Genomic DNA, 24,897 nt, shown 5'->3' on the forward strand with positions numbered 1-24,897 from the left:
GTGTATATATGTGTGTTGTATTTGTGGGTATGTGTGCATGTGTTGTGTATGTATGCATTACCTATGCATGTTTTGTGCATTGTATTGTGCATGTGCATATATATGTGTGTGTTGTGTACTTATGTGTGTATGTATGTGTATTGTTGAATGCATATGTATGTGTGTATGTGGGTATGTATATGAGTGTGTATGTGTAGTATATGTGTGCATGTGCTGTGTATCTGTGTATGCATATGTGTTGTATATGTGTGTATGTGCATGTGTTGTGCATGTGTGTATATGTGTGTGTTGTATATGTGCATTGTGTATATGTATATGTATATTTGTGTGTTATGTATGTGTGTATGTTTATGTGTTGTATGTATACATGTGTTTGTGTTTATGGCTGTGTATGTATGTGTGGTGTATATTGTGCATGTGTGTGTATGTGTATTATGTGTTGTGTGTGTGTGTGTTTTGAGAGAGGGAGCCAGAGAGCCAGAGCCAGAGCCAGATAAACAGAGTCAGAGCTTGTATCTACTGGTTCATTCCCACAACAGCTGTGGATGGGCCAGGCCAAAGCCGAGCGAGGAAATTCACCGAGGTCTCCGACATGGGTGGCTGGGGCCCAGCTACTTGAGCTGTCACCACTGCCTCCCAGCATCTGCAGTAGCAGAAACCTACAATCAGGAGCAGCTCCGGGACTCAGACCCAGACACCCAGTGTGAATATGTGCATCCCAGGGTAAAGACCATCGTGAGAAAAACAGCTTAGGCTTCAATGGGGAAAAGGGCATCCTTTTGTGGTGACTTAATATTCTGTTTCTGAAGTGCCCAAAGCATGCTAATGTCCAGGTTGAGAGATGGGATAGGGAAGAGGGGAGGCTGAGTGGGCCGGGGGAGGTAACAGGAGAATAATTAGGGACTTTGCATAATGGGAGAGACCAGAGTCCTCTTGCTCAGAGTGGCACAGGCACCAGTGGCACTGAGTTCCCAGGGGAGTGTATGAGAAAAAAAATGCAGAATCTGAGACCTCAACCCACACCCCTGAGGCAGAACCTGCATTTTATCAAGTCCAGTGCTGATTCATTTGCAATTAAAATCTGAGAAGCACCAGGCTAGTGCATACCCAAGCTGGGCATCTGGTTGAACTCTAGGGATATTTCTGCTAATGTGACTTCAGTATTGCTGATGACATTAAAACAAAACCATTAACTCTGCTGCTTTCAATTTTGAAATGCCAGAAGTTCTTGGCATAGGACAGTAACGCTTCTGCTGGGGACTTGTGCCTTATCATTTAGCAAATGGCGCAGCCGCTGCAAAGAGCCCTGGCCAGAGGTCAGGGCATCAACACTCTAGTTCTTCACAGCTCTCATTCTGCTAGGCTGCTTCCTCTCAGAGTCGCACTCTGCCCATGCCCAAGCTGTAGCCCTAATTGCAAGCTGGCAGCTTTTGCGTGGAGGTTAGTTTTTGGCCTCTGGCCTCGCAGGTCACAAGTTTGGGCTCAAGGCAGTCAGCAACACCTGGATGAGCGCTCACGCTCCTGGCATCTCTGGGCCGGAGCTTCCAGACTCCACCTGAGATTGTCACTCATCCTATTCATCTCCACTCTTTTAATCAGAAGAATCCATTGCACTAGCAATTTCTGCAAAGGGTTAGTCCACTGCCTGGCATATGGGTCGTCCTCAATAAACAGAGACTACAGTTTTCTCTTTATTATCAGTATAATTCCCATTATTATTATTATTACCTTTCTGTGCTTCCTCTGTGAGACTGATGTGGGAAGGGGTATGACATGAATAAAACAGGATTGCCTCTTCAGTAATCAGAAAGTAACAAATGTAAACCTTTTCAACCACGGAGAAAAGAAGAAGCCAGCAACATTCATACAAAACAGTGGAGACAGGGGACGGCGCTGTGGCGCAGTGGGTTAATGCCCTGGCCTGAAGCACCGATATCCCATATGGGCACTGGTTTGAGACCCAGATGCTCCACTTCCTGTCCAGTTCTCTGCTATGGCCTGGGAAAGCAGTAGAAGATGGCCCAAGTCCTTGGGCCCCTGCACCTATGTGGGAGACTGGAAGAAGCTCCTGGCTCCTGGCTTTGGATCGGCACAGCTCTGGCCATTACGGCCATCTGGGGAGTGAACCATCGGATGGAAGACCTCTCTCTCTCTCTCTCTCTCTCTCTCTCTCTCTCTCTGCTTCTCCTCTCTCTGTATAACTCCGACTTTCAAATAAATAAATAAATAAATAAATCTTAAAAAAAAAAAAACAGTGGAGACAGAGACACCCAAGCCCATGTCCTACAAGTATCAAGGAACTTTGTGGGAGATGACTGATCTAACCAGTACCTGAGCCATGAGCTCTCCGAAGAACCCTTCTATGCCTGCTCTGATAAACCCTGGAATCATGGCTTCAGCTGCTCCCTGCCCTGGCTCACACCCTCTACTGAACTAAAGTCTTGGGGTCAACAACAACATCACTGGGCAGAGTTTATGCTGATCTGTCAGTGCCTACACGTTGCTGGTTGGCACAGAGGACATTTTGTTTGTTAAATGCTTCCTCCACCTCCAGAAACTAAGGTGCCAGTGAATTTTCAAAAAGCATTTATAGCTGACCAAATCTGAAAAAGGATTCATTTACTCATTTCATGAATGTGTTCATCTGTCCAGTCGATATTTACTGACTGCCTGTTATAAACATGTCTTGATGTTGGGCCCTTGGGTGCAGACAGATGCTGACGCAAAGTATGCCAATGTGTCAGACTTGGGGATGGCGACTGTGAACAGAGATTTCAGCATTAAGGAAACTTGGATCAATGAGAATCAGGTTTTATATGACCCCCTAACTCTGGTCACCTTCCTGTACAATCTAGCACCAAGGGAGGTATGTTTTGGGTCAATGGTATCTGCTCTTCTGTACACGCTCTGAGTTCTTAAGTGCTAATGTGTCATATCTTAGGCGATTTATGTTTCTCTTTCTTCACCTAAAATCTCACTTGAATTCTGTAAGCACCTCACCCCTGGTGTTTTAAACATGAGAGGAGAAGTATGTGGAATCATCCAAGGCAATGACAAATCAGGATGTCATTAAACAGGATGGCTGCAATTGGCGAACAGTTCTCTTATTCATGACATTAGAGAAAATTCACCTTTTCAAACATGTTTCATTCAACAGACCATTCAGAATTTTCACTGAAGGCAGACTTACCCAATCGAAAGTTCCCCCTTGCTTATGATGAACCTGACAACTCACATGAACACTTAAATATCATTCAGTCAGGTGCTGTGGCATAGTGGTTAAAGCCACTGCCTGCAGTGCCGGCATCCCATATGGGTGCTGGTTCGAGACCCAGCTGCTCCACTTCCAATCCAGCTTTCTGGTATGGCCTGGGAAAGCAGTGGGAGATGGTCCAAGTCTTTGGGCCCCTGCACCCACGTGGGAGACCTGGGGGAGGCTCTTGGCTCCTGGCTTTGGATCAGCACAGTGCTGGCCATTGTGGCCAACTGGGGAGTGAACTAGAGGATGGAAGACCTCTCTCTCTCTCTCTCTCTCTCTCTCTGCCTCTCCTTCTCTCTCTGTGTAACTCTGACTTTCAATACATAAATAAATCTTTTAAAAAAAGATCATTCAATCAGTATTTTTATTTGTGTCAACACGTCCAAAACACTTCACAGACAATACTATCCAGCTACGACTTTTATGCCACTTTGAACCCATATCATTTAATCATTTAAGTTATTCTGATATGTTCTGATCAGTTATAGTTTAGTCATTGCTGATTTCTACCTAATACGTACATCTCCCTTTTTTCCCCATAATCAAACCTTTAGTTGGGGGTTTATGGGGGGGGGGGGGGGGGGAATGTGCTTCCTTCTCATTCCAAAGCTTGCCAGTAGGTGGCGCTGACTCTAGCCTTCAGCTGCCTGGATAACACTGTAAATCAAGATGATCCCATTAGACTGAGGAGCTGCCGCCAAACAGAATGTCTAGCCGACTAATCTTTAGAATGGAGGCCCACACAAGCTTGGCATTGCCAGAAGCCAACTTTGCCACCACAAGGAATCTTCATGAGAATGGAGTCAACATTGTATTTGCAATCAAGGGACTAAGCCACCCTCCAAAGGGAAAGTCCCTCCAGAACTTCAAGATTCCAGCAAAATGTACTCTACTGAACTAGACTGGGAATGGGGGTGGGAACAGGCGCTGTGGCAGTGCACTAAGCTGCCACTTGTGACAATGGTGTTCTACATCACAGTACAAGTTCAAGCTTCAGTTGGCTCATTTCTGATCCAGCTTCCTTCTGACACGCCTGGGAAGGCAGTGGAAGATGGCCCTAGTGCTTGGGCCCTTGCCGCCACCCATTTGGGAGACCTGGTTGGTGTTCTTGGCTCCTGGCTTGAGCCTGGCCCAACTATGGCTGTTGTGGTCATTTGGGTCAGGAATCAGGGATAGACCTTTTTCTCCTCCACCTCCCCATCTCTTGTTACTCTGCCTTTCAATTGCAGCTCCATTCACAACAGCTAAGGTATGGAATCAACCCAGATGGCTGTCAGCTAATGACTGGATAAAGAAAACGTGGTATCTATACATTATAGAATGCTACTCAGCCATAAGAAAGAACAAAATCCTGACTTTTGCAACAATCTGGATGCAACTGGGAACCTTTATGTTTCTTGAAATAAACCATTCCAAAATTGACAAATATATGTTTTCTCTGATATGTGGCAGTTAATACAGAACATAAAAAAATGTATAGGAATGAATCAAACACCTTGTGATATGATTGGTTTTTATAGCCCTTGTTTATACTCTTGTGGAACTGTGTTCTTCCTACTTTTTCTTGTTGAATGCTATGGTTTATAGTGAATTTATCCTGTGATTATAGATTGGATTAAAATTATGTCATTGCAAAAATCAAAGAAAAAAGGAGGAAGGAAGGAGGGGGATTGTGGGAGGGATAGAAGACGTATGGAAACATGATGATCTTAGAACTGTACCTATGAAATACATAAAATCTGTTCTCCTTCTATCAATAAACTTTTTAAAATCTTTTCCAAAGACAAAATAAATAATAAATAAATCTTTAAAAAATAAATTAGGGAGCCTAATTTAAACTCATACTGACCACCATGGGGCCAACCACATCTGTGACTAAGCCCCGTCTCCAGATGGGTCACACATTTCATATGGACAGGTGTTGAAAATGGGAAATATTTATTTTATAGCAGTGCGGATTTTTAACTGAAACCCACAGGATATTGGGGGAAAGGGACTTTGGTTGTATATCACAGAACAAAGAAGGCCCAGCATCTTTTTATTTGATGAAGCTTTACTAGTTTCATCCTGGTCAAAAAAGATCTTTTCTAACTTGTTTATCTCTCAACAATTCTCATCCTCTCTACAGCGATATGTGTTTGCTTCTCTGAAAAGTGTGATTTATATATTAATAATGTCCACTGTGTTCCCATAAGTGACCAAGTTGCAAGAGTGAGCACAAGAAGCAAATCAAACCAGCATTCTAGCCTCATCCTGGGGAGCTAATTAAATTATTTTCTTAAGTGCTGAAGTTCATTTTCACTCTTGGTAGCTATTTTGTTAAGCTTCTGGATTTCTAGCAGCACATTTCAATTTACACCAATGTATTTCAGACCAATGTATTTCAGTGTATACTTATGTAGCAACACATCTGCAATTCCAGTGCCCCAGTGAAGATGTAGAGGCGCATAGACACACATTGCATTTCACATCTACTAGGAGACTTCAAACAGCTCATAAAAAAAATTAAAAGTAAGATCATTCTGGTACCAAAAATTTTTGACAGCTTTGAAGAATTTTTTCATGATATGCACTTTCCATGAACTTTTTGAAGACAGTGTGTACATATGTACATATTAGATACTTACAGGGAGGTCCAATAACATATATTAATGTGTGTGTGTGTGTGTATGGGAGGTAGGGAGGGAGGGGAAGAGAGAGAGAGAGAAAGAGAAAGTGGAGAGAGTGCATAGACTCCAAGTTGGGTGTCAAGGTCAAAATTTCAGTAACAAACGATAATGGTGTCAGCACTGTCAGTGCTATTACATAATCAAAATGAATTTGATCTCTCTTACCTTTAAAATCCTCCTTGTTAGAATCTGTAAGTTATGTTCATCAGCTTCTCTGGATGGACTACTTTGTAGTATGTTCCACTCAGAGGGCAGAATCTAATGCTTGAGTTACCAAGCTTCGAGGGTAACTTACAGAAGCGCTAGCAGTCCCTGTGCTCCAGGCCTTGCCCTGAAGCTTCCTCAGTAGATGGGAAAAGCAGAACGGAGCACTGCTTACCTCCAGAGTGTGGCGGGGGTCCACAAAGCAGGACGACTCCCTGGCCTTCACGCACTGACACCGTACTTCTCATTTTAGTTTTAAAATTTTCAAGATCTGATTTGAAGACAAAACAAAACTGAATTTCAGAAAGGATAATACAATTAAATTTTTATACCAAGCAATATCTTTCTTTTGGAAATAAATTTGAAAAATCTCTTCATAGGAACTTCCAGAAGAGAGCATTTATTTTGAGGAAGAAAATTGGGATTTTGATTTCTTTCTTAAGGTTTCTAGAAAGTTCAGCAATACAATATAGATATACTCCCATCCCAGTGTCAAACACTGGCAAAGGACTATATGAAACAGCGAAACATATATTAGAATGAATTAAGCAAGCAATATTATTCAAAGGAAAGGAAATATCCTGAGTTGAAAATAAATATGAATAGTATGATTTCCACATCTGCCACAGTGATTCATTATATCATGACGACTTTCAGCTTCAGCTTATAATAATGACCAACTATTTATATAATTGTTGTTATTTACAAATAGACTTGGAAGTATTGAGCTTCTGGATATAAGTCCTGTTTGTCCCATGCCTTGAAAGGCTCTGTAGAAGACATGTGCCACTGAAATTACCAAGTAATTAGGATTTGATGGATAATAGTAAATTAAACCTGCATATGCTTTTTAAATTTATAGCTTTAGGGGCCGGCGCTGTGGCGCAGTGGGTTAAAGCCCTGGCCTAAAGCACCAGAATCGCATATGGGCGCCGGTTCTAGTCCCAGCTGCTCCTCTTCTGATCCACCTCTCTGCTATGACCTGGGAAAGCAGAAGATGGCCCAAGTGCTTGGGCCCTTGCACCCATGTGAGAGACCCAGAAGAAGCTCCTGGCTCCTGGCTTCGGACTGGTGCAGCTCAAGCGATTGTGGCTGTCTGGGGAGTAACCCAACGGATGGAAGACCTCTCTCTCTGTCTCTACCTCTCTCTGTAACTCTGTCTTTCAAATAAATAAAATAAATCATTAAAAAAATTTAAAGCTTTAAAAATAAAAATGATCATTACAGCCATCCAAATATTTTTTTCAAGTATTTAGTAATCTGTCACAAATATCATGTTGATTATTAGTGGTTATTTTTAGAAAACATTTAATTTCCTCCAATAATAATCCTGGACAGCAAATAATTATTCATGTTTTCTAGCTTTAGACTACAGTAGATAAAATTCTATTGGCATCATAAAAGTCTATGGGAAGAAAAAAAGATTTATTTCTCTAAACTCCAACTTCAGAAAAAATGCTTGTGAATTACACAGTCAGTAGACTCCATGGTGTCACTTTCTGTACCAGAACAATTGTATTGTCAACATGTGAAAGAGTATACTCACATCATGGAGCTTAAGGGTTCAAATAGATTATGTTAATGGTGACTGTACAAAGTGAGGCAGTGCATGTGTTCTAGAATATAACTTGGAAAATTTCACGGTTTTTTGAAAAATGGAGAAAAGCACAATAATGTCTTCATATTGATGAAGCCACAACCTGTAGACACTTATGAATATTCTAAGCACCATAAATCAGTTTGGCAGAAGGAAGTAAGGCAGCCAACTTGCTTTATTTTATTGCTCCTGAAAAATGGTGTTAAATTACTAGGTTTTAAATATGGAATAAAGTGATTCAGCAAACTCACATACACTTTATGCCCAGAAAACAAGAAAAAATAGTGCAATGCCCTTACTTTAACCAGAGGTACCTTACATAAATTATACCACAAAGCACTGTTATCAACTCAATCTGCAACTAAAATGCAATATTCTTAAAACATTGAGGTTCTTGAAGTGTAGCTGAATTGAAACTGAAAAACCAGACCATTCAAATATTCCCCAAGGGCTAAACGAGAAAGCATATCAGATCAGAGTGTGACCTAGCCATGGGAAAAGAACTGCCAAATAACTACTTTTTTCAAAACTAAGTATGTATCATCTTTGTTGTTTTCTTGCCCAATGCTTTGTCTTCTTCTGCTACACTACTTCATATTGCAGAAGCTTTCCAAAAGATTGTAACTAGAACGTGAACACACAAACAAACACACACACACACATACAAAATCCCAGAAACAAACACTATCTCCTCCAAAGGTAAAATCCTCTTGTGCCAGGCTGCGGCTCACTAGGCTAATCCTCCGCCTTGCGGCACCGGCACACCGGGTTCTAGTCCCGGTCGGGGCACCGATCCTGTCCCGGTTGCCCCTCTTCCAGGCCAGCTCTCTGCTGTGGCCCGGGAGTGCAGTGGAGGATGGCCCAAGTGCTTGGGCCCTGCACCCCATGGGAGACCAGGAGAAGCACCTGGCTCCTGCCATCGGATCAGCGCGGTGCGCCGGCCGCAGCTCGCCTACCGCGGCGGCCATTGGAGGGTGAACCAATGGCAAAAGGAAGACCTTTCTCTCTGTCTCTCTCTCACTGTCCACTCTGCCTGTCAAAAAAAAAAAAATCCTCTTGTGCTTCAGCACAAACATTGTCTGGTTCAGATCTGCCCACTGATATGGACGCCTGCATTGATATTCTCTCTGCAACACGTGAAGGCAAGAGGCATGGTTTTGGAGACCTGATGCAGCCACATGGAACACAAGCATGAGGGACAGCCAAGGGAAACAACAGTGGTGGCTCCCATCTGTTATTCAGGGCTTTGTTGAGAACACAGCATTGGAACTACAGTGCGATTTTTTTCCCCATAAAACAGTATCTCCTGAATGTTTAGCTAATGTTATTCAAAGCACAGTTCAAGGATCACTTGCATCATTATCATCTGAGATTTTAAAGATCAGTAAATTAGGATCTCTGGGGGTTAAATCCAAGGATCTGAATTAATCTCAGAACCTTAACCACACCAAGTACCTACCACTTTGTAGTTTACCATTAATATGTATAAGGTTCAATTCAGATTATGTATCTTAATACATCTCAAATTTTTTGGAACTTATGGAAGGGTCTTGGAGATAGAGAATCTATTAAATATTCAAGTAGCGCAAGGGATGTCCAAGTCACTTATTAAATAAATATTCATTGGCCGGCGCCACGGCTCAATAGGCTAATCCTCGCCTTGTGGCACCGGCACACCGGGATCTAGTCCTGGTCGGGGTGCCGGATTCTGTCCTGGTTGCCCCTCTTCCAGGCCAGCTCTCTGCTGTGGCCCGGGATTGCAGTGGAGGATGGCCCAAATGCTTGGGCCCTGCACCCAAATGGGAGACCAGGAGAAGCACCTGGCTTCTGGCTTCGGATCAGCACGGTGTGCCAGCCACAGCGGCCATTGGAGGGTGAACTAATGGCAAAAGGAAGACCTTTCTCTCTGTCTCTCTCTCTCACTGTCCACTCTGCCTGTCAAAAAAATAAATAAATAAATAAATAAATAAATATTCATTGAAAGCTTATAAATCTCCAGTCCACTAGACACTAGGTTTTGAAGGTATGAAGGTGTACTTTCAAGGTGAAAAAGACAAACAAGGCCAAGAATGGCATTTTAAATGGCACTTGCTGAAATGGCAGTAAGTACACAAAAGAATGAAAGGCATCTCAAAGAATATAGGTTGGCCAGTTAGATGGTGCATGTGATGCGGGTGGAGTTGGGGGGGCAGGCTTTTTTATTTTATTTTTTTTGCCATACAGAGGGAGCAACATGGGAAAAGTGCTGATGTATAAGACCACATATGTCATAGTCAAATAAAAGCAATATTTTTACTCCCTTTGCTGGGAACTATGAGAGAAAGGTATTATAAATGTATAGAAAACCTCCAATTACTAAAATATCTGACAGATAGCACAAGTAATCCAAACACAGGCCATGTTGTATGCAGTTCAGTTTTGGCAAGAATCATACTGACAACATCTCTGCTCAGAAATTAAAAAAATAAATAAACTGTAGTCCAGTATTTACTGGCAGAGACTTTTCTAACTTTTCTCTTCCTCAATTCTTGCAAACTGTCCCTTTCCACTAGAGTCTCTAATTAGCTAGTCTTTAAAATAAAGCAACGTAACTAATAAAGTCAACAAAGAACTACAAGTAGCACTGTATTTAATGGTGAATAAATGAAAGTTTCCCCCTCATGCTAGAAATGTGACAAGAATGTCCATTCTCATCATTTTTAGTCAACACAGAATTAGATGTTCCAGTTACTGCAATAAGGAACAAAGGAAGAAATAAAACTATACTTATTGAGATAATATGATTGTCTAAATAGGCAATCAAATGGAATCTGGAAAAAACCTCTTAGTACTAATAAGTGTGTTATGTAGATCAGAGGATATAATATCTATGTACTATAAACAAATAATGTGAAAAACTTAGATTAATAATACAAAACATACACAATATCTTTATATCAAAAATTATAAGATGCGGATAAAAAAGAAGAGAAATCCACAAAGACCTAAATAAATGGAGAGACATACCATGTTCATGGAAAGTTAGACTAAACAGTTTTCAATTCTCCCTAAATTGGCATGTAAGTTTAATTCAATTCCTATCATAATTCAAGCATGTTGTTTTAGTTTATTTTTTTTTAAATTTACTTGACAGATAGAGTGAGACAATGAGAGAGAGAGAGAGAGAGAGAGGTCTTCCTTCTGTTGGTTCACTCCCAAGATGGCCGCTATAGCTGGAGCTACACTGATCCAAAGCCGGGAACCAGGTACTTCTTCCTGGTCTCTGACGCAGGTGCAGGCACCCAAGCATTTGGGCCATCCTCCACTGCCTTCCCGGGCCACAGCAGAGAACTGGACTAGAAGAGGAGCAACCAGGACTAGAACCCTGCATCCATATGGGATGCCGGCACTGCAGGCAGAGGAATAACCAAGTGAGCCATGGCGCGAGCCCCTATTTTTATTTTTTTGTAGATCTAAAATTTATATGGTAAAGCAGTAGCCTTAAAACAAAGTTAAGATAATCTTGACTAAAAAGAATCATTATACTTAATATCAGGGCTTTTTTTTTTTTTTTTTCATAGCCATAGTGATCAAGAAAGTATAGGGTTGGCAGAGGGATAAACACACAGAACAAACTCGAGGTCAGAAATAGATCTACATGAATATGTTCAACTGATGCCCGACAAAGGAACAAAAGCAACTCAAGAGGAGAAAGACAGTCAGTCATACAATAAATAGAGCTGAAGCAGTTGGATGATCATACTAAAAAAAAACAAAAAACAAAAAACTTCACCCTAACCCCTCTCAAATATAAAAATTAATTCAAAATGGATCACAAATGTAAACGTAAAACATAAAACTGTAAGACTTTTAGAAGAAAATACAGGGAAACATTTTTAGGAACTAGGACCTTGTAAACACCAAATGCACACTGTCCACTAAAAGATTAATAAATGGAGTATCATCAAAAGAAAAAAAAAAACTTCTGCTTTATGAAAGCCCAGGTGAAAAGAAAGAAAAGAAATGTCACAAGCTGGAAGTAAATATTTTTAAAGTGCTTATCAGTGAAGGAAGAGTATCTAGAAAGAGTAAGACTTCTCAAAATTTAATAGCAAAGGGCAGGAGGGCATTTGGCTTAGTAGTTAGGAGGTTGGTTGTGGTGCCACATCCCATGTCACAGTTCCTAGGGTAGAGTCCCAGCTTCCTTTTTAATCCCAGCTTTCTGGGGGGCCAGTGATGATGGTTCAAATGGTTGGGTCCTTCCCATCCATGTGGTAGACCTAGATTACATTTCTAGCTCCCAGCTTTGGCATAGTACAGCCTTGGCTGCTGTGGGCATTTGGGGTATACACAAGCAGATAAGAGCTTTGCGCTCAAATAAATAAACACATAGATCTCAGTAGTAAAAAAATATTATTTAATAAGAAAATGTTACAAAAGATATAAAAAGCCATTTCACTGAGGAGGCTACAGAGACAGAAAATAAGCACATGAGAATTAGCCATTAGGGAAATACAAATTAAAATCATATTGCGTCACCACTGCTCACTTATCAACATGGCTAAAATAAATAGTGACAGCACAAAATCCTGGAGAAGACATGGAAGGTCTACCCATTATTGCCTGTGGGAGTGTAAAATTCTACACTGTGGAAAGCAGTTTGTCAGTTCTTTACCATATGACCCAGCAGTTGCACACTTGGGCATTTATCCCAGGGAAATGAAAACATATGTTCTTGCAGAAACCTATACACAAGGTTCATACAGCTTTATTTATTTATAATAGCCCAAATCTGGAAGCAACCCAGATGTCCTTCACTGGATGAATGACTAGACAAACAGCGGTACGTACATACCACAGACCACCACTCAGCAGTGAAGCACAATTAACTATTGATACTCCCCATCACTTAGATGAATGTTCAGGGAGCCGCACTGACTAGGAAAAACAAACCCTGAAAGCTTACACACTGTGTGATTCCACTTACATAACATAGTTTAAGCTATAACAATTTAAGAGAGAATGTGTTCAGCCTAGTCCTGTGTCAGGATTGGATTCCTAAATCTGGATCCTGGTTCTGGCTTCCCAGCAACATAGACCTGGGGAGGCAGTGGACCCTGGCTTAAGTAATTGAGTTCCTGCTACTTAGGTGGGAAACTCTGATTACATTCAAGGCTCCTGGCTCTGGCCCCAACCCAGCCCCAGCCAATGTTACATTTGGCAAGTAAACCAGAAATGAGAGCTCTCTGTCTCTATTTTGTCTTACTGCTGCTCAAATAAATATTTTAAAAATAAATTTTGAATTTTAGAAATATATGAAAGGGCCTTGTTCTATTTCTGTGGGAAAATCCATGTGGATGGTTTCTGGTGTGTAAAAGTCCCTCACTTGATACATATCTGTTAGTTTTCTGTATTAGGCCAAGTTTCTTTCTTTTCTTTTTTTTTTTTTTTTTGACAGACAGAATGGACAGTGAGAGAGAGAGAGAGAGAGAGAGAGACAGAGAGAAAGTTCTTCCTTTGCCGTTGGTTCACCCTTCAATGGCCACTATGGCCTGCGCGCTGTGGCCAGCACACCACGATGATCTGATGGCAGGAGCCAGGTGTTTCCTCCTGGTCTCCCATGCGGGTGCAGGGCCCAAGGACCTGGGCCATCCTCCACTGCACTCCCGGGCCACAGCAGAGAGCTGGCCTGGAAGAGGAGCAACTGGGACAGAATCCGGTGCCCCGACCAAGACTAGAACCTGGTGTGCCGGCGCCTCGGAGGATTAGCCGCAGAGGATTAGCCTATTGAGCCGCGGCACCGGCGTAGGCCAAGTTTCTACTCATCACTCATCAAGCATCCCAAATACCTCCCTGATCGTACTGTGTACAGGACTACAGGAAACCACCCATGTACACGGGAAAAGAGACTGCATGGCTGTGACTGCCTCTGTCATTCATGAGCTTATGCCATGAGCTTATGCCATCTGATTCCACTGTGTGCCCATTGCTGATGTTGATTTCTCATGCGGGTTAACTTAGATAGCCAACTGTTAAGCAGAATAAAAGTGTTATCTCTTTACAATTTAGAATCACCCAAAAGAATGACACTGTTTTCCGCATGGGAAACCCTGTGTTAGGCCAAGTTAAAGGAGTTTCATTAGGCAAGATAAATCAGAATAGAAAATAGGCACTGATAAGGTCTATTAGAGTGGGATGGGTATACAGAATGTTCTAAATATATCGGACCAAAATATTCTGTGTAGAGCACTTCATGGGTAGACTGGCAAAAGTGACACCTGCAACTGGCTATGTAAGCATAAAAAAATGACAAGAAAAGACTATTTCCCCCTGAAATATTAAAAGGAATGAAAATTGGCTCTAAATTCAAAAAAGGAATTAGAGCTCTGCCTCAAAACACTTTGTGACCACTTGCAATCAGAGCATGAGGAGCTAATAAAATCAGTGTCACTGAACACTGCATGTGAAATTTACTGCTTGTGTAACCCAATCTAATTCCATGCTATGCAGTGAAATGTTACTTGTTTCAATTGAAATGCAAAATATTGCATAGTAGTGATAAACTGTGCCAAGGACACACAGATATAGGTCATGAGATGGTCTTTCATTGGTAAGTAACACATGGATGCCCTTAATGTTGAGTGTTGAAATGCTTAATGATTTGGTAGCTACCAAATTAAGCCATGACACAAGGATAAGACTACCTTTAAAAGAAGCAGGTCATTGCATGGCAATGTACAACTTTCTTCTATGGCAAAGGCTGACAAAAATTCTTCAATGAACACATTCCAAAAGGCAGTCAAAATCAAGACTGCAGTTGGCTAAGGTTTTTACCTTCATTTCCATAGTACCAGATTCTGTAAATTCAGAAGAATCCCATGCAATTGTGCAGTTTCATGAGCAACTGGTAAAGTTTCAATTAGTTGATTAATCTCATCAAAGTATTTCCACTTCATAAGCCTAAAAGAATGGATGACTACAACCTTTATTCATCTTAAAATATTACTTACTTAATTTTGAGAGACAGTTGCTGTTATCTCTTCTGGTGGTTCACTCCCTAAATGCCCACAATGGCAGAAGTTGAGTGGGGTCAAAGACAGGAGCCAGGAACTCAATCCGGGTCTTCCACATTGATAGCTAGAACTCAATTACTTGAAACATTAACTGCTGTCTCCTGGGGTCTACATCAGCCAGAAGCTGGAATTGGGAGCAGAGCTGGGGCTAGAACCCAGGCACTTCAGTGTGGATGCAGCCTTACCAACCAGCTGTTAATAAGTCCGAATGCCTGCCCCATCCCACCCACCCCCATCATGCTCTTATCCTCCCCACTCCCTCCTGCCTCCTGAGATCCTGTCCCATGTAAATCTGTCACCCAAGTTCTTTCTGAAGCTCTGACTTGGGGCAAACAAGTTTTTTTTTTTTTGAACTTTGTTGAAGAAGCCATTGTTTTTACATGAAAGAAAAATTTTATTTTCCTGAGACATACTTTGTCAAGGAACAATTTTTCTCAGGGGATGGGGGAGCAATGGGGGAACTCCAACATCTGGGTGAATTATTGAAGTTCCCACTGGAAGCAAGGAGGGTTTGATCCCACACGAACCTCTGAGAAACTGACAGAAGCCTTCAGAATCTTCATTTTGCAAGACATGAGTTTGAGTTCGTTATGCGAAAGCTCCCAGCCCCCAAAGTGGAGGGTTTTCTCCAAGGAGGGCGATCTAACCTCCCACATGAACCTGCGACTGAATCACAAGTGTATACTTGGGATGTGATACATGGCACAAAAATGTCTAGGGCAAACAGGCTTTTCATGAGTAATATAAGTCGCCAATTGGAGTCTCAAGTAGTTCATACTTTACTAAGGCTCCTTAGGAAACAGGGAAGCTAATCTTAAGACCTCAACATCCTCAGGAACTGTTGTTACGTTCTGTGCTAAACCTAACATGGGGAATGTCAGTACCAAGGGTGAACTTGAGGCATCCACACATACTCCACTAAGCCCTACCCCACAGGTATTCCACAGCTCAGCTTCAGCTGTGCCTTCCACCTCTCATTCAGTAGTGTCTGTCTGCCACCCATGCTCCTAGGTTGACATTGTAACCCCCTCACAATGACGGTACTAGAAGGTTGGGTATCTGGGAGCCCAGGACACTGAAGTCCCCTGGAATGACATTGGTGCCCTTATAAAAGAGGCTCATGGGAGCTTGCCTGCCTTTTCTGTCCTATGAGAACATGGCAAGTAGGTGCCATCTAGCAAGCAGAGAAAAGGAGAGTTCTCGTGAGGCACTGAAACTGCTAGCACCTTGACCTCAGACATCCCAGCTTCCAGAACTGTGAGAAAAAGAAACTCGGCTGCTTATAAATTCCCCAGAGGTATTTTATTATATAGTAGCTTAAACTGATGAATGCAACCCCTTTCTCTGGCATCCCCTACTCCCAACTGCATACACAGAAGCATGAAGGAATTATTTGACTTCCCCCAACCACAAAATGTAGGCCCCAGGCAAGGGATCCCCCCACCTTCACAGATACAGCACACATTCATCTTCAAAACCAGCCACATGCCTTTGATTACATCCTTGAAACCACTGGGGTTTTCTGTTTTGTTTTTTTTTTTTTCCATCTCTGCATTTTCTACACTTTGAGATTTTCTGATCTTGTTCGTCTATTCTGGAGGCTTTGCCAAAATTAAAGTCATATTGTATCTATGCCTCCAATGACAAAGGTCTTCCTCTAAGAACTTCCACTTCTTTATTATTATTTATCTCAAGGATTCCCATGCCCAATCTGTCCCTTCTCCTTTCTACATTTGCTCAATCCACTAAATTTGATCATAACAACTGTTTCACGAACTCAGGCTTTCTCTAACGCATTTCTCTCTAACTTCTCACCACCACCATATTAAATTTTTTTCTGAAACTATTTTATGACAGAGATTCGGCTGGCACATACTAAACATATGGCCCTACTACACTTGTTTGTCTTCTACACCATAGCATCTCCAAAAGAATATGCTTCTTAAAGCAATGACTAAATGGGCATACAAAGGAATTTAAGCTGGATAAATATACTAGGCATTGTGATGAAAATTTTCTTGAAGTTATATCAATTTAAATAAAAACTTTATTATGAAAGTATTATTTTTCCACTTTCCAGAAAGCAGTGGTCCAAAGCTATTATGGAATTTGAAGAGTATGAAGGTGAAAATGGTGGACCAAGACTCACATCCAGTTCCACTGATTTCAAGTCCAGTTCCTCTTATCTTTGTTGAATGCGACAAGTCCATCTCAACTCTGGGCCAGTCTCCTCAACTACAATTTCTCTCTGCCCATCCAATCCATCTATCCTTTACTGAGAGTTGGGTCCAGTTTTCTTCATAAAGCATACTCTCAGTTTCTAAGACCTTCTAAAACATCTACATGTATTTCCCAATGCCAAGACATTGAATCAGTCCACAAATCTTGTCCTAACACCCATTCAGTCATTCAACAGAAATTCATATCCATGTGTATATTAAGTACTTGCCTATGTCCTAGGCTTTTGGACAAGGAAGCATGGCCTGTCACATTAAGTTTTTCTAATTCTAAAACTCTGCTCACATCCCACAACTCTTGTTTCAACTTATGTTAAATCTGCTTTCCCTCAAAGTGTAGCTAAAAATATTCCCCTCTGTGCAGGCATCATTCTCTGAACACTGAATGTTTAAGGAAATTGTATACAAGATCTGTCCCCGCAGCAACACTGAGGGCAGGGATCCTTCCAGTGCCTCACATTGCCTTTCCTGGACCTCGCCCTGCACCTTCCCAGCACAAATGCCCGCAGTGTAAGCAATGCAATCCACTCTCTCTGTGACACTGTCCAATATTTAGGACCACAGGGATGTGTGTGCCCAGTAGCTCCTCTCCAGCTTGACCTTCTCCCTTCCATCAAGCTGCATTAACTGTATTAGTTTTTAAACTTCATAATTTCGCTGATATTAAGTCACTAGAGAAATACTAAAGATATTGTTGAAATGTGAATATGCAAAGGAAGGGATCTGTTGTTTATATAAAAACAAACTTAGAAGCTTTTGAAAAACTCAAAAAAAGAAAGTCACCTTTCCTCCCTCAAAAACTGATGTCAAAATAGATGGAATAGATCATGCAAGACAACCATAAAAGCCTGGAAATACAAAACAAAAATCTTTATACTATTTATTCTATTTCTGTACTCAGGTTAATTCAAATAGCATTTTTTAAAATTATCACTCAAATGCAAAGGAAAATAATAATTGGAAATCACAGAACATTCATAATGGGTGCAGTTTATACAAATAATACAATGACCTCTTTCCTCAAACAACAGCACTTGGCACATGAAAAACAAACAAAAACAAAAAGTAAAAGCATGCACAGTTGTGTATTCAAAGAAAAATTAATTTGTTTATGATAGGAATGCACCTTTCTTTAAATGGTTTTTGTTTCAAAATAATTTTTCAAGCAAGAGTCCAACTATTATTTCTGACTGCACCAATGAGAAAAGCCCCTTCGGTGTTGAGCAGAAAGTGAAGGCTTGCTAAATCCAACAAAACAGACAAATCCTGTGTTAGTGCTTCTGCTTTTGATAGCTATGCTCTTTATGTATCTACTCTATGGAAAAAAAAAAAACCTCTCCAGTGATTATGAATGTTAATTTCATCTAGAACAATAAAGCTTAAACAGCTAATGTGAACTGAAGAGTGAAATAAAGCTTTGCTTTCTGAAAGGTGTTTCCTATTCTACTCCCATGTATATAAAAGAAAATTATAACTTTGTTATCAAAACTACATTTTTTTTTCCATTTTTGCAGCAGCAACACCAGGAATCATTTTCCATTTCTTTGAAAGAATGATTCTCAGGTATACCTGAGATAACTCAGAAAATCCTGTAAACTACATTTTAAACATTAATTTGACTTCAATAGGGCAACAGAAACAGCCAATGATCTGATACAATGCATTATTATTTTTCTTTTTTGGTTTGTGTGTTTTTTTTAAAATTTTACCTCCCACATATAATGGAGGGCATGTGTTATTTGTCTTTCTGGATGCAGCTTATTTCACTCAGCATGATTTCATATAGTTCAGATACCACCTCACCACTGTCAGAATAGCTAAAATTCAAAATGCAGAGAGTAACAGATGCTAGCAAAGATGTGGAAAAAAAGGAGCACTTATACACTGTTGGTGGGAATGTAAATTACTGCAGCCACCATGTAAAACAGGGTGGAGATTTCTTAGAAAACTAGAAACAGATATGCCACATGATCCCATCACTGGGTATATACCCGAAAGATTTGAACACAGTAAATCAAAGGTACACCTGTACCACCATGTTTAGAGCAGCCCTGTTCACATGGCCAAAATTTGGTACTAACTAAGGTGTTCATCATTAGACAGCTGGATAAAGAAAACGTTGTATATACCTACTATTTTATTTCTTTTAGTATTTTTGTTGTTGTTGTTGTTGCTAAGTGAAATGGACACTATGAAGAGACAATGACAGGATCAGCCCTTGTCTAGACTGTTGAGGAACAACTTATTATTTTATTCCTTTTAGTATTTCTGTTGTTGTGCTTGTTGTTGTTGTTGCTCTGTTTGTTCTACATAAGACCACTGGTTGAACTCTGTAATCAATGCACAATCATTCTTAGGCGTTTAAAATTAACAGAAAAGTGATCTATGTTAAACATAGGAGTGGGAATAAGAGAGGGAGAAAATATATAGGTTGGCACATGTTCACTTGGACTTACCTCCAATGGTAGAACTAGAAATGTGCCAGGGGATTTCAAATCAATTTTACCAAGAAGGCAGGTACCAATGCCAGTGCACTTGGTAAAGTGATAAGTATAAATACACAACCAATCAAAAAGATAGGGTATGTGTCGAAGAGATTTCACAAATAAGACCAGTGTAAGCAAATAATGAAGGATAGAATTAAAAGGGAGAGAATGATCCTGCAGGGGAAGCAGGACACACAGCAGACTCATAGAATGGCAAATGCCCAAAACAGCACTCCTGCCTCAGAATCAACCCTTGAGACATTCGGATCTGGCTAAAAGGTCCATGAGAGTCTCACAGGCATGGAAAGCCATGACACGATGGCAAAAAATAATCTAAATGAAAGACCATGGTGAATAGGACCCCAGCAGAAGGAACAGGCCATCAAGGAGAGAGGCGCCTTTCTCTGAAGGGAGGAAGGAAACTCCACTGTGACACGGCCTTGACTAAACAAGTTCAGAGTCGGTGAACTCAAGGGACTTCCATAGCCTAGACAGCTCATAGCAAGAGTCTCGGGTGATTGCTGATGTCACAAATAAGAGTGCCAATTGTTAAATCAACAACAGGAGTCACTGGGTACCTGCTCCCCACGTAGGATCTCTGTCCTTAATGTGTTTTACTATGAAACTTTAAAACACTACTAATTGAACAATACCCTATACCTTGTGCGGTTTGTGTGAATGCAGCCTGTTGAAATCCTTGCTTAGTATATACTAAGTTGATCTTCAGTATATGAAGGTAATTGAAAATGAAACTCGATAAAGGGCGGGATGGGAGAGGGAGAGGGGAGGGCCACGGGAGGGAGGGAGGTTGGGGGGGGAAGCTACAACAATACAAAAGTTGTACTTTGTAAATTCACATTTATGAAATAAAAAATAAAGAAAGCAAGCAAGCAAGCTATGGTCTATGAAAGACTTGATTCAGAATATATAGATATTGGTTAAAACTGCAAATTCATGGACTTCAGCCAAATAACTAAGTTATAATCATTGGGAATTGGGCATTTTTTTTTTTACAAATTTCAAAGTGACTTGTTTGTGCTCCAATAATCAAGGATTGTTCTTTGATAGAGAATATTAAAGTGTATGAGTCAAATAAAAAAAAGAAGATAAAAAAATAAGAAAATGTTGTATATATACAACTGCAGCACAAATCATTATTAAATAATAATATTAATATATTGACAACTCAGGACCCCAGGAGCTAAGAGCCTCAGCACCAGCTTTGGAGTGAGGTGAGACCAAACTACAGCAGCCCAAGACACTGGCAGTAAAGCTGCGGGAAGAGCTTGACATGAATCTGGCTTGGAGCCTTGTAGGGGACAGTGTACCTGCCAACCTAGAGGGAAAAAAGGGGGAAGGCACATTTCTCTGTCCTTGATCACCCAGCACAGGCATCCTGTAACTAGCTGACAGAAGGTGGGTGGCATTTTGGACATACATTTGGAAATTTAGTCAGACCAAAAAAAAAAAAAAAAAAAAACAAAAAACAAAACAAAACAAAAAAAAAAACAGAAGAAATTAGAAAACTAAAAAGCAGTGTCAGAGATTTATGGGATACTATTAATCGACCCAACATATGGGTCTTAGGAGCTCCTGAAGGCATGGAAAGAGAATGGATTAGAAGACCTTTTTAGTGAAATAATTACAGAAAACTTTCTTAATTTAGAGAAAGAAAGAGTCTTCCAAGTACAGGAAGCATATAGAACCCTTAATAGACATGACCAGAAACAATCTTCAATATGACACACTGTAGTCAAACTGTCCATAGTAAAACATAAAGAAAATATTCTATAATATGTATGAGAGAAACACAAGATTACTTTCAGATGATCTCTAATTAGACTCACAGCTGAGTTCTCAACAGAACCCTACAAGCTGGCAGAGAATGGCAAGATATATTACAAGTATTAAAAGAAAAAAAATTGTCAAATCAGAATACTATACCCTGCAAAGGTCTCATTTATGAACAAAGCTGAAATAAAGACCTTCCATGACAAACAGAAATTCAAAGAATTTGTCCAAATTCATCCTGCCATGCAGAAGATGCTTGAGGATGTGCTGTGCACAGAAACAAAGAATCATGGTTATCACTATGAAAGAAGGTAAAGGAAGGAAATCACCCTGTAAAAGTACAAAGGAAAGCCAAAGTAAAAAAAAAAAAAAAAAAGGAATATATATGGAAAAATGACAGGGCAAAGTCATTACTTATCCTTGAATAGTAACCTTGAATATAAATGCCCTCAACTCTCCAATTAAAAGATAAAGACTGGGGGCTGGCACTGTGGCTCAGCAGGTTATGCCCCGGCCTGAAGCGCCAGCATCCCATATGGGCACTGGTTCAAGTCCTGGCTGCTCCACTTCCAATCCAGCTCTCTGCCATGGCCTGGGAAAGAGTAGAAGATGGCCCAAGTCCTTGGGCCCCTGCACCCGTGTGGGAGACCTGGAAGAAGCTCCTGGCTTTGGATTGGCACAGTTCCAGCTGTTGCAGCAAACTAGGGAATGAATCATCAGATGGAAGACCTCTCTCTTTCTTTCTCTCTCTCTCTCTGCCTCTCCTCTCTCTGTTTAACTGTGACCTTCAAATAAAATAAATAAATCTTAAAAAAAAAGATAAAGACTGGCTGCATGGATGAAAAAAGCAAGACCCATCTATTTGCTGCCTACAAGAAACAAATCTCACAAAGTTAAATGCAGACTGAAAGTGAAAGTGAAAGGACAGGAAAAGATATTCCACACTAACAGAAACCAAAAAAGAGCTGTTGTAGCTATCCTAATATAAGACAGAATAGAATTTAAAACAAAGACTGTTAAAAGAGACAGAGAAAGGCACTATGTAATGATTAAGGGGTCAATTCAACAGGAAGATACGACTACTGTAAATGTATATGCACCTAATTACAGGTCACTTTGGTATTTAAAATAAATTTTAACAGATCTAAAAGGAGATATAGATTCAAATACAATAGTAATGGGGGACTTCAGTACTCCACTTTCTGCAGTGCACAGATCAGCCAGATAGAAAATCAGCATGGAAACAACAGAGTTAATTGACACTATAGACCAAATGAACCTAATAGATATTTACAGAACTGTTTATCCTATATATGCAGAATACACATCTTTCACATCAGTACATGGAACTTTCTCTAGGATAGACAACATGCTAGGCCATAAAGCAAGTCTCAGCACATTTGAAATAATCAAAATCATATTATGCACCTTCTCTTACCACAATGGAATCAAACTAGAAATAAACAACTCAAGAATCTCTAGAATATACATAAACACTCGAAGAATGAACGACATGCACCTGAATGAACAGTGGGTTGTTGAAGAAATCAAAAGAGAATTCTCAACAATTTCTGGAAACGAATGACGATGACAACACAACATATTGAAACTTATAGGATACAGCAAAAGCAGTTTTAAGAGGAAAGTTTATAGCAATTGGTGCCTATATCAAGAAATTAGAAAGGCACCAAATAAATGAACTATCTCAGGGACATAGAAAAACAATAGCAAACCAAACCCAAAACTAGTAGGAGAAAAGAAATAATTAAAATTAGAGGAGAAATCAACAAAATTGAAACAAAAAAATACAAAAAAAATCAGTGAAACAAAAAGCTGGGATTTAAAAAATAAATAAATAAAACTGACACACCATTGGTTCAACTAACCAAGAGAAGGAGAGAAAAGACCCAAATCAATAATATTAGAGATGAAAAAGGAAATATAACAAAAAACACCACAAAAATAAAAATAATCATCAGAGATTACTACAAAGAGCTGTATGCCAACAAATCAGGAAACCTAGAAGAAATGGATAGATTCCTGAACACATATAATCTACCTATATTGAGCTATGAAGACAAAGAAAAAAGATCAATAACCAAGACAAAAATTGAATCAATGATAAAGACCCTCCCAGCAAAGAAATGCCCAGGGCTGGATGGCTTCACTGCTGAATTTTATCAGACATTTAAAGAAGAACTAACTCCAATTCTTCTAAAGCTATTCTAAATAATTAAAAGGGAAGAACCCTCCCAAACTCTTTCTATGAAGCCAGTGTCACCTTAATTCCTAAATCTGAAAAGATACAACAGAGAAAGAGAACTACAGACCAATTTCCCTGATGAACATAGATACAAAAATCCTCAACAAAATACTACAATTGAATCCAAAAAACACATTGGAAAGATCACTCACCCAGACCAAGTGAGATTTATCTCAGGTATGCAGGGGTGGCTCAACATTCACAAATCAATCAATGTGAAACATCACATTAACAAATTGAAGAACAAAAACCATATGATTATTTCAATAGATGCAGAGAAAGCATTTGATAAAAATACAACACCCTTTCAAGATGAAAACTTTAAGCAAATTGGGTATAGAAGGAACATTTCTTAGCACAATCAAGGCAATTTATGACAAACCCATGGCCAGCATCTTATTGAATGGTGAAAAGTTGGACACATTCCCACTGAGATTTGGAACCAGACAAGGATGCCCACTCTCACCATTGCTATTCAATGTAGTCTTGGAAGTTTTAGCTAGAATCATTAGGCAAGAAAAAGAAATCAGGGCTGGTGCTGTGGCATAGCAGGTAAAGCCACCGCCTGCAGTGCCAGCATCCCACATGGGCACAGGTTCGGGTCCCGGGTGCTTCACTTCTGATCCAGCTCTCTGCTATGGCCTGCAAGGGCAGTTGAAGATGGCCCAACTCCTTGGGCCCTGAACCCACGTGGGAGACTTGGAGGAGGCTCATGGCACCTGGCTTCAGATCAGCTCAGCTCTGGCCATTGCAGTCATTTGGGGAATGAACCAGAAGAATGATAGTCCTCTCTCCCCCCCTCTCTGGCTCTATGTCTCTCTGTAACTCTGTCTTTCAAATAAATGAAATAAATCTTAAAAATAAGAGAAATCAAGGGGATACAAATTAGGAAGGAGGAAATCAAACTATCGGTATTTGCAGATGGCATATATAGGGGATCCAAAATACTTCTCTAAGAGACTACTAGAACTCATAGAAGAGTTTTGTAAAGTAGCAGGATATAAAATCAACACACAAAAATCAATATCCCTTTTGTATATACTGACAATACCATAGCTGAGAAAGAATTTCTAAGATCAATCCCATTCACAATAGCTATAAAAATTCAAATATCTTGGAATCAATTTAACAAGGATGTCAAAGATCTCTATAATGAGAATTACAGAACATTAAAGAAAAGAAATAGAAGACACAGAAAAATGGAAAAATCTTCCATGTTCATGGATTAGAAAAATCAATATCATCAAAATATCAATGTTACTGAAAGCAATTTACAAATTCAATGTGATAACAATCAAAATACCAAGGACATTCTTCTCAGATCAAGAAAAAATGCTGC

The 24,897-nt window shown here is 40.2% G+C and overlaps 1 protein-coding gene across 2 annotated transcripts in view; it reads right to left on the minus strand.

The window, feature by feature from the left end:
* The window catches only part of CNTN3 (contactin 3), a 416,756-nt gene that overhangs the window by 161,987 nt on the left and 229,872 nt on the right, over positions 1-24,897 (minus strand). For both annotated transcript variants that reach the window (XM_062200206.1, XM_062200207.1), the window contains exon 5: positions 6,308-6,403. In XM_062200206.1, the coding sequence (XP_062056190.1) occupies positions 6,308-6,403 (96 nt within the window). The remainder of the gene's footprint in view (positions 1-6,307; positions 6,404-24,897) is intronic.

The sequence above is a fragment of the Lepus europaeus genome, chromosome 9, assembly GCF_033115175.1.
Source record: "Lepus europaeus isolate LE1 chromosome 9, mLepTim1.pri, whole genome shotgun sequence".
NCBI classification, from domain to species: domain Eukaryota; kingdom Metazoa; phylum Chordata; class Mammalia; order Lagomorpha; family Leporidae; genus Lepus; species Lepus europaeus.